Source organism: Salvelinus fontinalis, chromosome 31 (genome assembly GCF_029448725.1).
Source record: "Salvelinus fontinalis isolate EN_2023a chromosome 31, ASM2944872v1, whole genome shotgun sequence".
Lineage (NCBI taxonomy): Eukaryota > Metazoa > Chordata > Actinopteri > Salmoniformes > Salmonidae > Salvelinus > Salvelinus fontinalis.
This window is the reverse complement of record NC_074695.1, coordinates 10,172,964-10,189,550: the sequence shown is the minus strand read 5'-3', so window position 1 is coordinate 10,189,550 and position 16,587 is coordinate 10,172,964. Positions and strand designations below refer to the sequence as shown.

At 45.1% G+C, this 16,587-nt stretch overlaps 1 protein-coding gene across 4 annotated transcripts in view; it reads right to left on the bottom strand.

Moving 5' to 3' along the window:
* Window positions 1–16,293, bottom strand: part of LOC129829513 (AMP deaminase 2-like) — a 76,788-nt gene extending 60,495 nt beyond the window's left edge. For 3 of the 4 annotated variants that reach the window (XM_055891237.1, XM_055891239.1, XM_055891240.1), the window contains exon 1: window positions 15,962–16,293. In XM_055891237.1, coding sequence (XP_055747212.1) covers window positions 15,962–16,067 — 106 coding nt within the window. In that variant the 5' untranslated portion in view covers window positions 16,068–16,293. Of the gene's footprint in view, window positions 1–936; window positions 1,039–15,961 lie in introns of those variants that run through there. The other variant, XM_055891241.1, reaches the window with a different exon arrangement.
* Between the last annotated feature and the right edge of the window lie 294 nt (window positions 16,294–16,587).

Genomic DNA, 16,587 nt, shown 5'->3' with positions numbered 1-16,587 from the left:
GAGGAGAGAGAGAATGAGGGAGAGAGGAGAGATAGCTAAAGAGGAGAGAGAGAGAGTGAGGGAGAGAGGAGAGAGAGAGAGGGAGAGAGGAGAGAGAGGGTGAGGGAGAGAGAGAGAGGGATAGAGAAGAGAGAGAGGGTGAGGGAGAGAGGAGAGAGAGGGAGAGATGAGAGAGGAGAGAGAGGGTGAGGGAGAGAGGAGAGAGGAGAGAGAGAGGGTGAGGGAGAGAGGAGAGAGTGAGGGAGAGAGGGAGAGAGGGAGAGATAGCTAAAGAGGAGAGAGATAGCTAGAGATAGTAACCAGCAGGGAGAAGGTGTTTAAGAGGGGAGGAGAGAAACAGATAGCTAGCGTTGTTTTGTTTGTCTGGGATCAGGGTATCGAAGCATTAGCTAGACTGGTCCAAGATCTGTTTGTGATGTCTTAACACATCCATAGGAGCTGGCTATAGAGCACAAACAGATCTGGGACCAGGCAAGGTGTTTCTAGGAGAGAGATCGCTATCTAGCTAGCATTGTTTTGTTTGTCTGGTATCAGGGTAGTGATGCGTGCCTCTCTCCTCTCTGCCTGTTACATCCTGCAGCTGTGTGTACTGATGAGACACTAAACTGGGCCCTGACTGAACATGTCAAACACAGTTTTTCTTTCCAGATAAGCTCACACGAAGAGAGAGAGGGACGGTGGGAAGGAGAGAGAGAGTGAGCGAGATACACACTCAGACAAAACAATAACACACACACACACACACACACACACACACACACACACACACACACACACACACACACACACACACACACACACACACACACACACACACACACACACACACACACACACACACACACACACACACACACACACACACACACACACACACACACACACACACACACACACGTCCCCTGTTCTCTTTAATCTCTGTCATGTCATACATACACGGAACTGGTCCTGTAGATCCATCCACTCTCCCTCTGTCTCTCTTTCTGTCCCGGTGTCTGTGTATCTGTCTGCCCCCCACCACTGTTTCTGCCTGGTTTGGCCCAGCTGTCTAGCAGCCTCTGCTGCTCTTCCTTCCTCATTTAAATGCCTGTGACATCGATCTGGACCGTACCATGTGGTGCAGCGGGGCGGGGGGGGGGGGGGGGGGGGGTGACAGGCTGCATCACTCAGGAAAAAGGCTGGAGTCTCTGTTTCTCTCACATCAACCCCCCCCTCTATCTCATCGCTTGCTTTCTCACATGTTTTCTTTTGCTCTGGGGAAGGTTGAGGTTGCCTGTGTGTGTGTGTGTGTGTGTGTGTATGTGTGTGTGTGTGTGTGTGCGTGCGTGCGTGCGTGCGTGCGTGCGTGCGTGCGTGCGTGCGTGCGTGCGTGCGTGAAAGAGGAATCTGGTATGGTTTGAGACGTGCTTGCAGAGAACCAGAGGCCAGCTAAGTAAGCGTTTGTTTAATAAAAAAGACCACATCCTCTTTCTCCTCCTTCCCCTTTCCCTCATGGTCATGTCAGTAATGACATGTGTTATATAAGGTTGTACAGATCATGATTTTAATCTAACAGTAAATGTTCACAGAACAGACATCAGGGCTCCTCAGGGCTTTGCATAAAGGTGGTGGGAAAAAACTCCTCTGAAAGAGGAGACTGATTCGGGGGCTGATCCAGTTTCAATAGCAGCCCCTGTCAGAAGAACAAAGCCAGAAGATCTCTCAAGCATCAGAGGCAATCAGTTCTTAACAAGCATCCCAGCTGTGAGAGTTTATGGATGCTATCAAAAGGCACCCTATTCCCTACATAGTGCACTTCGTTTGTACCAGGGCCCATAGGGAGTAGTGCACTCTATTCCCTACAAAGTGCACTTCGTTTCACTGTCTTCAGACATTTATTTAACTAGGCAAGTTGGTTAAGAACAAATTCTTATTTACAATGACAGCCTACCGGGGGAACAGTTGGTTAACTGCCTTGTTCAGGGGCAGAACTCGGGGGATTCCATCCAGCAACCTTTCGGGTTACTGGCCCAACGCTCTAACCACTTGGTGTTATTATCAATAGTTATTATCAGTAGTTATTATCAATAGTTATTATCAATTGTTAGTATCAATAGTTATTATCAATTGTTATTATCAGTAGTTATTATCAGTAGTTATTATTAATAGTTATTATTAATAGTTATTACCAATAGTTATTAGGCAATCCTTAAACCTAATTGAAGGTAGTATAGTACTACTGTATGGCGGTATGAGCTCAACAATAACCAATTAAATGACCAATAGGGTCCTGCTATTACCTTTTTATTATTCAACCTTACAATAAATGGGAGTGTCCACACTCCTTGACCTCAACACAAGGCTTATATTTCATAGCTGGCCTATGGGTACAGCTCAAAGGATTAAGTCAGGTAAGTCTATGGGGACCACACATCTCCCTATAGACTAATCAGCATCTCTCTCTCTCTCAATTTTCAATTTCAATTTAAGGGCTTTATTGGCATGGGAAACATTTGTTAACATTGCCAAAGCAAGTGAAGTAGATCATAAACAAAAGTGAAATAAACAATAAAAATTAACAGTAAACATTACACTCATAGAAGTTCGAAAAGAATAAAGACATTTCAAATGTCATATTATGTCTATATGCAGTGTTGTAATAATGTGCAAATAGTTCTCTCTGGGGTATGTGGGACGCTTGCGTCCAATAGCCAGGGAAAATGTAGAGCGCCAAATTTAAAACAACTATATAAAATCATTCATTAAATCACACATGTAAGATACCAAATTAAAGCTACACTCGTTGTGAATCCAGCCAACATGTCAGATTTCAAAAAGGCTTTTCAGGCGAAAGCATAAGATGCTATTATCTGATGATAGCACAACAGTAAACAAAGAGAGTGTAGACTATTTCAACCCTGCAGGCACAACACAAAACGCAGAAATAAAATATAAATCATGCCTTACCTTTGACGAGCTTCTTTTGTTGGCACTCCAATATGTCCCATAAACATCACAAATGGTCCTTTTGTTCGATTAATTCCGTCCATATATATCCAAATTGTCCATTTATTTGGCGCGTTTGATCTAGAAAAAAACAGCTTCCAATTTGCGCAATGTCACTACAAAATATCACAAAAATTATCTGTTTTCAATACAGGAGGACAACAAACTAACGCTACTTTTCTAGTCTTGCGCAACTCTCAAACAGTACACATAACGTTACACTGATTCCAGATGGCCGTACTTCTTCATTGCACAAAGGAATGAGCTCAACCTATTTCCAAAGACTGGTGACATCCAGTGGAAGCGGTAGGAACTGCAAACAGGTTGATTAGAAATCTAGTATCCCAATGAAACCTCATTAAAACAGACAGTGACCTAAAAAAAAAAAAATCAGATTGGTTAGTCCCCGGGGTTTTGCCTGCTACATAAGTTCTGTTATACTCACAGACATGATTCAAACAGTTTTAGAAACTTCAGAGTGTTTTCTATCCAAATCTACTAATACTGTGCATATCCTATATTCTGGGGATGAGTAGAAGGAAGTTGAAATTGGGCACGCTATTCATCCAAAAGTGTAAATGCTGCCCCCTATCCTAGAGAAGTTAAAGTACAAAAGGGAAAATAAATAAACATAAATATGGGTTGTATTTACAATGGTGTTTGTTCTTCACTGGTTGCCCTTTTCTTGGGCAAACAGGTCACAAATCTTGCTGCTGTGATTACACACTGTGGTATTTCACTCTGGCAGCTCCTGACTGGCTGGCGGCTCTGGCAGCTCCTGACTGACGGACGGCTCTGGCAGCTCCTAACTGACGGACGGCTCTAATGGCTCGGGACAGACGGGCGGCTCTAATGGCTCGGGGCAGACGGATGGCTCAGATGGCGCTGGGCAGACGGATGGCTCAGATGGCGCTGGGCAGACGGATGGCTCAGACGGCGCTGGGCAGACGGATGGCTCAGACGGCGCTGGGCAGCCAAGCAGCTCAGACGGCGCTAGGCAGACGAGCAGTGCAGGCGGCTTTGGGCAGACGGCCGACTCTGACCTGCTGAGGCACACAGTAGGCCTGTTGCGTGGTGTCGGAACTGGTGGTACCGGACTGGAGACATGCACCTCAAGGCTAGTGCGGGGAGCAGGAACAGGGCACACTGGACTCTCGAGGCGCACTATAGGCCTGGTGCGTGGTGCCGGAACTGGAGGTACTGGGCTGGAGACACGCACCATAGGGAGAGTGCGTGGAGGAGGAACAGGGCTCTGGAGACGCACTGGAAGCCTGGTGCGTGGTGTAGGCACTGGTGGTACTGGGCTGGGGCGGGAAGGTGGCGCCGGATATACCGGACCGTGCAGGCATACTGGCTCCCTTGAGCACTGAGCCTGCCCAACCTTACCTGGTTGAATGCTCCCCGTAGCCCGACCAATGGAGGTGGAATAACCCGCACTGGGCTGTGTAGGCGAACCGGGGCCACCATTCGTAAGGCTGGTGCCATGTACACCGGTCCGAGGAGACGTACTGGAGGCCAGATATGTTGAGCCGGCTTCATGGCACTTGGCTCAATGCTCAATCTAGCCCGGCCAGTGCGGGGAGGTGGAATAACCCGCACCGGGCTATGCACACGTACAGGAGACAGCGTGCGCTCTTCCGCATAACACGGTGTCTGCCCGTACTCCCGCTCTCCACGGTAAGCATGGGAAGTGGGCGCAGGTTTCCTACCTTTCCTTCGCCACACTATCCTTTAGCCCCCCCCCCCCCAAGATATTTTGGGGATTTCTTCTTGGGTTTCCGTGCTAGCCGCGTACCTTCATAATGCCGGTTCCTCTCTCCGGTTGCCTCCAGCTGTTCCCATGGGAGGCAATCCTTTCCAACCTTAGCCCAGGGTCCTTTACCGTTCATAATTTCCTCCTATGTCCAGGAGTCCTGTGTAGTAGGCCGCTGCTGCTGCCCGTAGCCACGCTGCTTGGTCCGAGTTAGGTGGGTGGTTCTGTAACGGCAGTCTAGCTCTTCCTCCTCCTCAGAGGAGGAGAGGCGAGAAGGATCGGAGGACCAATGTGCAGCGTGGTAAGTTTCCATGATTTAATTAATAACATGAAAACTAGACAAAATACAAAACAACAAACGTACTAACCGTCGCAGTCCCGTGTGGCACAAACACTGACACAGAAAACAACCACCCACAAATCCCCAACACAAAACAAGCCACCTATATATGATTCTCAATCAGGGACAACGATTGACAGCTGCCTCTGATTGAGAACCATATTAGGCTGAACACAGAAACAGACAAACTAGACACACAACATAGAATGCCCACCCAGCTCACGTCCTGACCAACACTAAAACAAGCACAACACATAAGAACTCTAGTCAGGACGTTACACAACCTGCTGCCTCATTCAATCCAAAGCCAATTTCCACACTGAGTGGATGATTGTTCTATCTCTAATTTAAATGGAAATTGTCTTTGGGATGAGACACTTCATAGGTGGTTGCCGTTTATAGGTAATGGTACAAGAAACTCATCAGTTGAAGTACCAGGAAAGGAGGCTTGAGCGACAGATAGACAGACAGGCGGGCGGGCGGACAATACCAGTTAGCATCCCTGGCTGATGGCCCAAAAAGGGGACAAAACATTTTTTTGCAGAGAGACATGCTAGAAATCTGTGGGAACCACAAGAAATTGTGCCTATTTTCACGGACAGACAGAGAGACAGAGACAGAGACAGAGACAGACACAGAGACAGAGACAGAGACAGAGACAGACAGACAGACAGACAGACAGACAGACAGACAGACAGACAGACAGACAGACAGAGCAACATAGAACAGGCAAGACATAGCATGCAGACAGAGAACCATAGAACAAAAAGCAACATGACAAAATCCATAAAAGCAACAAAGTGTTTCCACACCTCACAAGCTACAGACAACAGACAACATGGAAAGCGACAATACACAGCTAGGGATTATGTTCACAAATCTGATTGACCTTTAGCCATGTCTTCATGTTTTTTGTGAAAGTGTGATAGGTGGTGCAGTTATGTGTGTCTGATTGCAGTGTATTCCAGACATGGGAAGCTCTCACAGAGAAAGCAGATTGACTAAAGGTGATGTTCCTTAAGGGAACTGTACAGTCACCTCTCATGGCAGACATTGTGGATCTGCTGCCATAGGTTTGGGTTTTCTGTTTAACAGAAGTACTGAGTGGAGAGGGAGGAGCCAGGCCATTTAGGATCTTGAATACAAGACATGCGTCTGATTTTCCCAACTCAGGAGCTCGTGCTTTCTAAGGATGTAACAGTGATGATAGCTATTGGGCTTCCTATCAAGCAATTTGAGAGCCTGTTTGTAGACAGACTGAATGGGTTTTAATGTTGTACAGCAAGCTTGGGCCCAACTAGTCAAACAGTATGTTAAGTGTATCATAGATTTGAAGTACAGTTTTGCTACCTCTGTAGTCAAATAATTTTGTTGAAATCGGAAATTAGCTAGGTTTAATTTGGTTATTTGAATAACCTTTTTCACCTGCTTTTTAAAAGAGAGGTTGGTATCAAGTATGATGCCAAGGTACTTAAAATCAGATACCACCTGGAGCTTGTCCCCTGACACACAGACATCTGGCTCAGTAACATCAGATACCACCTGGAGCTTCTCCCCTGACACACAGACATCTGGCTCAGTAACATCAGATACCACCTGGAGCTTCTCCCCTGACACACAGACATCTGGCTCAGTAGCATCAGATACCACCTGGAGCTTCTCCCCTGACACACAGACATCTGGCTCAGTAACATCAGATACCACCTGGAGCTTCTCCCCTGACACACAGACATCTGGCTCAGTAACATCAGATACCACCTGGAGCTTCTCCCCTGACACACAGACATCTGGCTCAGTAACATCAGATACCACCTGGAGCTTCTCCCCTGACACACAGACATCTGGCTCAGTAGCATCAGATACCACCTGGAGCTTCTCCCCTGACACACAGACATCTGGCTCAGTAACATCAGATACCACCTGGAGCTTCTCCCCTGACACACAGACATCTGGCTCAGTAACATCAGATACCACCTGGAGCTTCTCCCCTGACACACAGACATCTGGCTCAGTAACATCAGATACCACCTGGAGCTTCTCCCCTGACACACAGACATCTGGCTCAGTAGCATCAGATACCACCTGGAGCTTCTCCCCTGACACACAGACATCTGGCTCAGTAGCATCAGATACCACCTGGAGCTTCTCCCCTGACACAAAGACATCTGGCTCAGTAACATCAGATACCACCTGGAGCTTCTCCCCTGACACACAGACATCTGGCTCAGTAGCATCAGATACCACCTGGAGCTTCTCCCCTGACACACAGACATCTGGCTCAGTAACATCAGATACCACCTGGAGCTTCTCCCCTGACACACAGACATCTGGCTCAGTAACATCAGATACCACCTGGAGCTTCTCCCCTGAAACACAGACATCTGGCTCAGTAACATCAGATACCACCTGGAGCTTCTCCCCTGACACACAGACATCTGGCTCAGTAACATCAGATACCACCTGGAGCTTCTCCCCTGACACACAGACATCTGGCTCAGTAACATCAGATACCACCTGGAGCTTCTCCCCTGACACACAGACATCTGGCTCAGTAACATCAGATACCACCTGGAGCTTCTCCCCTGACACACAGACATCTGGCTCAGTAACATCAGATACCACCTGGAGCTTCTCCCCTGACACACAGACATCTGGCTCAGTAACATCAGATACCACCTGGAGCTTCTCCCCTGACACACAGACATCTGGCTCAGTAACATCAGATACCACCTGGAGCTTCTCCCCTGACACATAGACATCTGGCTCAGTAACATCAGATACCACCTGGAGTTTCTCCCCTGACACACAGACATCTGGCTCAGTAACATCAGATACCACCTGGAGCTTCTCCCCTGACACACAGACATCTGGCTCAGTAGCATCAGATACCACCTGGAGCTTCTCCCCTGACACACAGACATCTGGCTCAGTAGCATCAGATACCACCTGGAGCTTCTCCCCTGACACACAGACATCTGGCTCAGTAGCATCAGATACCACCTGGAGCTTCTCCCCTGACACACAGACATCTGGCTCAGTAGCATCAGATACCAGCTGGAGCTTCTCCCCTGAAACACAGACATCTGGCTCAGTAGCATCAGATACCACCTGGAGCTTCTCCCCTGACACACAGACATCTGGCTCAGTAACATCAGATACCACCTGGAGCTTCTCCCCTGAAACACAGACATCTGGCTCAGTAGCATCAGATACCACCTGGAGCTTCTCCCCTGACACACAGACATCTGGCTCAGTAACATCAGATACCACCTGGAGCTTCTCCCCTGACACACAGACATCTGGCTCAGTAGCATCAGATACCACCTGGAGCTTCTCCCCTGACACACAGACATCTGGCTCAGTAACATCAGATACCACCTGGAGCTTCTCCCCTGACACACAGACATCTGGCTCAGTAGCATCAGATACCACCTGGAGCTTCTCCCCTGACACACAGACATCTGGCTCAGTAACATCAGATACCACCTGGAGCTTCTCCCCTGACACACAGACATCTGGCTCAGTAGCATCTGTTGCCCTCTTTGTGAAGAACATGCAGACAGTTTTTTTCACATTGAGATGCAAACATGAGTCACTGAGCCACTTTTTAACCTGGACCATTACAGTAGTGAGTCACTGAGCCACTTTGTAACCTGGACCATTACAGTAGTGAGTCACTGAGCCACTTTGTAACCTGGACCATTACAGTAGTGAGTCACTGAGCCACTTTGTAACCTGGACCATTACAGTAGTGAGTCACTGAGCCACTTTGTAACCTGGACCATTACAGTAGTGAGTCACTGAGCCACTTTGTAACCTGGACCATTACAGTAGTGAGTCACTGAGCCACTTTGTAACCTGGACCATTACAGTAGTGAGTTCTTGTGCAGCTTGTTGTTTGCTCTTTGCATGGACATATATCACTGTATCATCTGCATACATTTGAACTTCAGACCCGGTACAGACAGAAGGCAGATCATTAATGTACAGGCTGAACAGGAGGGGCCCCAGTACTGACCCTTGGGGCACGCCCACATCATAGCTAAGAGTGGGCGACAGCTCATTGCTCACTCTGCCACACTGAGTTCTGCCTTCGAGGTATGATTTCATCCATCTCAAGGCATCGGGGGAAAAGTTGAACTTGAACAATTTTGTGATGAGAATCTGATGGTTAACAGCATCACAAGCCTTCCTTAGGTCCAGAAACACAGCCCCAACAACGCCCCCTTTGTCCATCTTGGACTTTACATTTTCCAGAAGAAAGCAGTTAATGGTGGTGTGTTCTCAGTCTGTACTGTGCTGTACTGTAGCAGAGCCCGTTCAATTCTCACCCCAGGGCATCAGACAGATCTCTGAACAGCCATCTAAAAGGGAGTCTCCTTCTTTTTCAGACCACAGCTCTGCTTGCCTGATCGTAGGTCAGATTGTGCTCTCTTGCCTCCCGACTAAATAAGCACATTCTGATCTTAGACCTAGTACAACTCTGAACTCTTGTGTCACAGATAAGAGATGAGACTCCTGAAAGCTCTGTCTGTGTGTCTGTCTCCCTCTCTCTCTGTGTGTGTGTGTGTGTGTGTGTGTGTGTGTGTGTGTGTGTGTGTGTGTGTGTGTGTGTGTGTGTGTGTGCGTGCGTGCGTGCGTGCGTGCAGTGAGGTCAGTGGGTGGGTATAATGCGCGCCGAAGACGTGGATGTCGATTAAGGCAGCCCCCCCCCTGCACCTCTCTGATTCAGAGGGGTTTGTGTTAAATGCGGAAGACAAGTTTCAGTTGAACACATTCAGTTGGACAACTGACTAGGTATCCCCCTTTCCCTTTCCCTAATCAAAGCCAGATTTACTCACAAATACCTTGACGAAGGCCCAGTTAACCGTACAACAGATAGCTCCAACAGTCAGATTGAAATAGGCTGTTAATCGAAATTGACTAAAAATGTTCATCAAACGTAGGCCTAAATAATAATGTAGCCAAGATACACAAGCGATAACCTCCGATGGCCGCATATTTCATAGCATCAGACAAAATGACACACTGATCAACTCAGCTCAGCCATAGATGTAGCATCCACAGTTACAACTAATCTGGGCATTAAAATACCAATATATGGACGCATTTCATCCAAATAATTTGTCATGAATTTCCTTTCACAATGGATTTAAAATTCTTCCAATGCACCGCACACGCAAACACACACACACACACACAAACACACACAATATTATTTCTGTGTCAAATATTATTACACGCACATATACAGTGGGGCAAAAAAGTATTTAGTCAGCCACCAATTGTGCAAGTTCTCCCACTTAAAAAGATGAGAGAGGCCTGTAATTTTCATCATGGGTACACTTCAACTATGACAGACAAAATGAGAAAAGAAAACCCAGAAAATCACATTGTAGGATTTTTAATGAATTTATTTGCAAACTATGGTGGAAAATAAGCAGGACTGCGTGTCCAAGAACGACTCCAACACCATCATTAAGTTTGCTGACGACACAACAGTGTTAGGCCTGATTACCGACAACGATGAGACAGCGTAGAGAGAGGAGGTCAGAAACCTGGCAGTGTGGTGCCAGGACAACAACCTCTCCCTCAATGTGAGCAAGACAAAGGAGATGATCGTGGACTACAGGAAAAAGAGGGGTGAACAGGCCGACTTAACATCGATTTGGCTGTAGTGGAGAGCGGCTCGAGAGTAAAAGTAGGGAAGTTGTCTGTCGGCATTAAAGACCACAATTGGTTAAAGAAAATGGTGATAAATAAAAACATATACCAGTTTAATTTAAGGACCAAAAAATGTACAACTGTGCCATATTGATTAAAAAATTGTTGGGAAGAGATTTTCGATGTACCGATTCCATGGCACAAGGTTTATGAACTGATAAGCAAAATGACGCCGGATTCAAAACATAGAATTTTTCAATTTAAATTATTATACAAAATTCTTGCAACCAATAGAATGTTATATATATATGTGGGGGATACAACTTTCCATACAACCTGTCCATATGTAGCTTGTTTTTGGTCACAGGTCCAGGAATGGCTGAAGAATTGCAACATTTACCTGGAGCTAACACTGCAGATAACAATACTGGGTGAATTGAAAAGTAATTGTCAATCGATCAATAATATAATAATATATAATAATGCTTACCTTTAATTTACAATCTTTAACAATTATGAGAATAGAAAGGTTCAGAACTTTTTGTGAAACATCACAGCACAGTTGAAAATGACATGGCCAATAAAAATCCAATATGGATGGTGTTAAGTGATAGATGGGAGGGGTTGAATGGAGCTGAAGGTTGGGACTAATAACAACAAGATAATGAGACTAATAACAACAAGATAATGAGACTAATAACAACAAGATAATGAAACGAACAACAACAAGATAATGAGACTAATAACAACTCATGTAAAACATACTGTGTCCGTAAAACGTATATAGGTTCAGAACTTTTGTGAAAGAAATAGATGGGAGAATTTGAGAAAATAATCTGACGCGCTTTATTGTGTCCATTTTGTCAGGTTGTTTTTGCCCACTGGCTAGCTTCCTTACTCAGTTCAAGGGATCCGCGCCAAAATTATCTAGACGCCCAAATAAGCAAGCTTTTCCCACACAACATGTTCAAGCCTTTTAAAGGCAATACGCATTCGCAAAATATTAAATATGCTCAAAGTACTGAAGGAAGCTAGTATGAACCTTGATGGCAATGCCTACCACTGTCCATCAACAGGGAATGGAGTCAGGAATGGCGCACCTGTCAACCATTTGAAAGGATAGGAAGGTAGCCACAGATAAACCAGAGCTTTCTAAACAGGTTTAGCACATTTGGGGACTTTGAGCATAAAACCCACAAAAATCATTGACCAAAAAAACATTAGTTACTGCCTACCCTGCCTGCACGTCACTGATGCGTGTAATTGTGTGTGTGTGTCCCAGACAGTCTGACACGTACTGCAGTGTGATTACAGTAATAAGTGTTGTCAGCTGACATCTCTGCAGATAATCAGAGACAATTGTGGTGCAGTGTGTCCCAAATTCCCTATATATTGAGCTCTGGTCCAACAGTAGTGCACTAAAAAGAGAATAGGGTGCCATTTGAGACACTATATAGAGAATAGGGTGCTATTTGGGACACTATATAGAGAATATGGTGCCATTTGGGACACTAAATAGAGAATAGGGTGCTATTTGGGACACTATATAGAGAATAGGGTGCCATTTGGGACACTAAATAGAGAATAGGGTGCTATTTGGGACACTAAAATAGAGAATAGGGTGCTATTTGTGACTTTTTTTCATGTCTGGAGGGTTTGTTTCCTCACTGATCTGATTTCTGTGTTTCAATGTGTTTTCTTAAATCAAATGAAGGCCTTTATGGGAGAGGTAATAGATTTCTAGCATGAATCATAATTTGAAGTGGATATATGTTCCTGCACAGAAGAAAATGCTCTACTACTTCCTACTCCTCTGTCAGCTACCTACTACTTCCTACTCCTCTGTCAGCTACCTACTACTTCCTATTCCTCTGTCAGCTACCTACTACTTCCTTCTCCTCTGTCAGCTACCTACTACTTCCTACAGTTCTATCAGCTACCTACTACTTCCTACTCCTCTGTCAGCTACCTACTACTTCCTACTCCTCTGTCAGCTACCTACTACTTCCTACTCCTCTGTCAGCTACCTACTACTTCCTACTCCTCTGTCAGCTACCTACTACTTCCTACTCCTCTGTCAGCTACCTACTACTTCCTTCTCCTCTGTCAGCTACCTACTACTTCCTACTCCTCTGTCAGCTACCTACTACTTCCTATTCCTCTGTCAGCTACCTACTACTTCCTTCTCCTCTGTCAGCTACCTACTACTTCCTACTCCTCTGTCAGCTACCTACTACTTCCTACTCCTCTGTCAGCTACCTACTACTTCCTACTCCTCTGTCAGCTACCTACTACTTCCTATTCCTCTGTCAGCTACCTACTACTTCCTTCTCCTCTGTCAGCTACCTACTACTTCCTTCTCCTCTGTCAGCTACCTACTACTTCCTACTCCTCTGTCAGCTACCTACTACTTCCTTCTCCTCTGTCAGCTACCTACTACTTCCTACTCCTCTGTCAGCTACCTACTACTTCCTATTCCTCTGTCAGCTACCTACTACTTCCTTCTCCTCTGTCAGCTACCTACTACTTCCTTCTCCTCTGTCAGCTACCTACTACTTCCTACTCCTCTGTCAGCTACCTACTACTTCCTACTCCTCTGTCAGCTACCTACTACTTCCTTCTCCTCTGTCAGCTACCTACTACTTCCTACTCCTCTGTCAGCTACCTACTACTTCCTTCTCCCCTGTCAGCTACCTACTACTTCCTACTCCTCTGTCAGCTACCTACTACTTCCTACTCCTCTGTCAGCTACCTACTACTTCCTACTCCTCTGTCAGCTACCTACTACTTCCTACTCATCTGTTTTATAACATTCACATGGTCCTACAAAACAAGACTGAAATTTGCAAAGGACTAACTGACCCGTGTTTTTCCCCTGAAAGTACTGAGAATATGGAGGAATAAAAAATATATCCACCCCCCCCCCAAAAAAGACTGCCGGTCTCACAGTAATTGACTGTTAAGTGACATAAACATGTTAAGCATCTCCAGCAGACTAGATACTGTATGTTATGTGGCTATGCTCCATGCCATAGGATTTAGGCTTGTTCCTTTAGCAGACTAGATACTGTATGTTATGCGGCTATGCTCCATGCCATAGGCTGTAGGCTTGTTCATTAAGCAGACAATATATGCTGATAAGTGCCATTATTTTATATTATACTGTATGAGTTTATAGTAAGAAGAATATCATTTAACTTAGCTGAATAAAATAAAAAATATATTTTTTCCCATTCCTGAGGCGAGTGCACATATGAAGTGTCTACGTTAAGCATTAAGGTGATCATTTGAAACAGGTCCTATATGCTAAATTTAAAGTTATTTGGAAACTTTAGTTGTGAATGATACAAACCTTAGAATGTCTTATTAATCAAAACATATATGGGCTGCAAGATGCGACCAAAGGCAGTTGATGATTTGAGAAAGTCTCAAAATAAAGCTTGTTCTCTGTTCTATTCCTCAGGCTGCACCCCCTGTACTCTCATCAAGTGATCATATTTTCAGCCATCAGACATTTTTCAATGTAATCTCATCTTACTTACTAATATGTAAAATTAGTTTTGATTTAGAATGGTTCATTATCAAATGGACAGGACAGGAGAAACAAATGCATGTCCTCTGTATGCACTCGAATAGCGAATGGAGGCCGGTCCATTTTTCAATGATGACAGGTAGTCTACTTCTGTTTTATAGCAGAGCTGTGCTTAATATAAATATAAGAACATGTATTTCTTGGGCACAACTTTAGTTTTAGAAGTTAGTGGGACATAATTATTATAATATTTTTTTTTATCCGTTCAGATAAACACTCCAAACAGCCTACCCGACCGCTCGGAGGCATCCGCATGGTCCTAAAGCACATCGTTGCCTCGTTTTGTATCACATTCCAATGTGGGGACAAAACAGCAATTTAAGAATGGGGGGGGGGGGGGGGGGCATGTCCCCCCCGGCCCCTGTGAAAGTTGCACCCCTGCTTATTTCACTCCAAGCATCAACCACTGTTTGAGGAGAATTCTCTCGCTGTGCGACAGGTGATATTCCGGCCAAACTCTATATTCCATGGGCTCTCCAACCTTGTTCCTGCAGCTACACAGTGTTTAATTTGAGAAACTAAATGAAATCTTTTTTGTGGGGTACATCGATAGCAACATGTTTTCACAAGGAGACATATTTCACTAAACATTTGACAGCCCCTTTCTGCACGCTCTAGAAAGGAATAAAGGACAGAAAGGTGAGGAGATGGAAACACACGATGGTGAGATATTCTGTATAGCTAAATGTAATGTGTCACCCGATTAATTATGAAAATATAACAAATTCTTGTTAACTTGGCTATTTAAAATCAAATACAAATGCACTATAATTGTAAGCTAACTCTGTAAGCCGCCCTGCTAATCAATGAACCAACAGCATCGGCTAGGCCTATACATTCTCCCCCAGACTCACGGATATATATGTTGGAGCGTAGCAGAAGGTAACCAGTCCACCCAGTATGCATAATAATACAGCCTACACTTAAAGGCCATTACTCAAATGTGTTTAATTTTGGAGTATAGGCTAGACCAACTATGTACCAAAGACATCTGAAATACGTTTTGTTTTATGTTTTTCTGCCATAATATGCAGTAGGCTATGTATTGTATAATGGCTCAATAATAACTTAAATTCAGTTTTTTTTTCAAGCACATATAGGCCTATGGGTATGAATAAGGTCTAATGTGCCTATGGGTGTTTTACATTTTTAACTGCAGCGGGTCACAGAGTGTTTCCTGGTACACAGAGTGTTTCCTGGTAGTTCTATATTTACTTTTCAACAACCATCGAGCAAAAACAATTTGCCCCTAAAAAAAAAGGGCATGCCAAAAATCAATGAGTGCAAAGGAAATGAGTGCTTCTTTTGGGATACTAAAAACAATGCTCCCGAAAATTCCCCTCGATCAACAGGTTTCTAGCTCCCCAAACTAGTCAAGGACAAACATCGCTCATGCAGACTGTCTCTGTCTTCATTCATCATATTCCCTACACCTACCACATGGACTGAATGCTTCGACGTTAAACAGTCATCCCGTGAGGTAATTGAGTAACTGACATAATTGAGTAACTGACTCGGTAGCATACTGCATCAGTCATACATACTCAGCACACACTCAGTCACAGATAACATGGTATATAAACTACCCCCTATACCCATCCCTCCATCCCCTGGTCCCTCTCCTTACCTGGGCTGGTTGAGTACTGCAGGCTACCCCTCTTCCTCAAGGGGGACTGGGGTTTGGGTTTGGCCCCAGGTTCAGACCCTGCTCCTGAGGACGGGTTGGAGGACATCTTCCCTGGCTGGTTAAGTCAAGACTGGAGATAGAAAACACTATAAGCGGCAGCAAGGCAGAGCTGGAGCAGACTGTAGAGGGAGAGTTAGGGAGCCACGAGTAAGAGGGGAGAAGTAGAGAGCGAGAGAGCGAGATGTTGACGGTGCTGCTGGGGCGTGACAGAGCTACAAAACGTTACACACAACACGGCTCCAGCCAGCTCCATTCTGCTCTGTACTGTTCTGTTGCCCCGGCAACTACAACCCTGTCATGTGCAAAAGGAGAAGTGGTCACAGAGGACTGACTGACAGAGAGAGAGAGAGAGAGAGAGAGAGAGAGAGATATGAGAGAGATATGACACTCGTAATGTCTTTATTGTTTATTTATTTTGTTTTGAAACTTCTGTATGTGTAATGTTTACTGTTAATTCAATTGTTTCACTTTTGTGTATTGTCTACCTCATTTGCTTTGGCAATGTTAACACATGTTTCCCATGACAATAAAGCCCCTTGAATTGAATTGAATTGAATTGAGAGAGA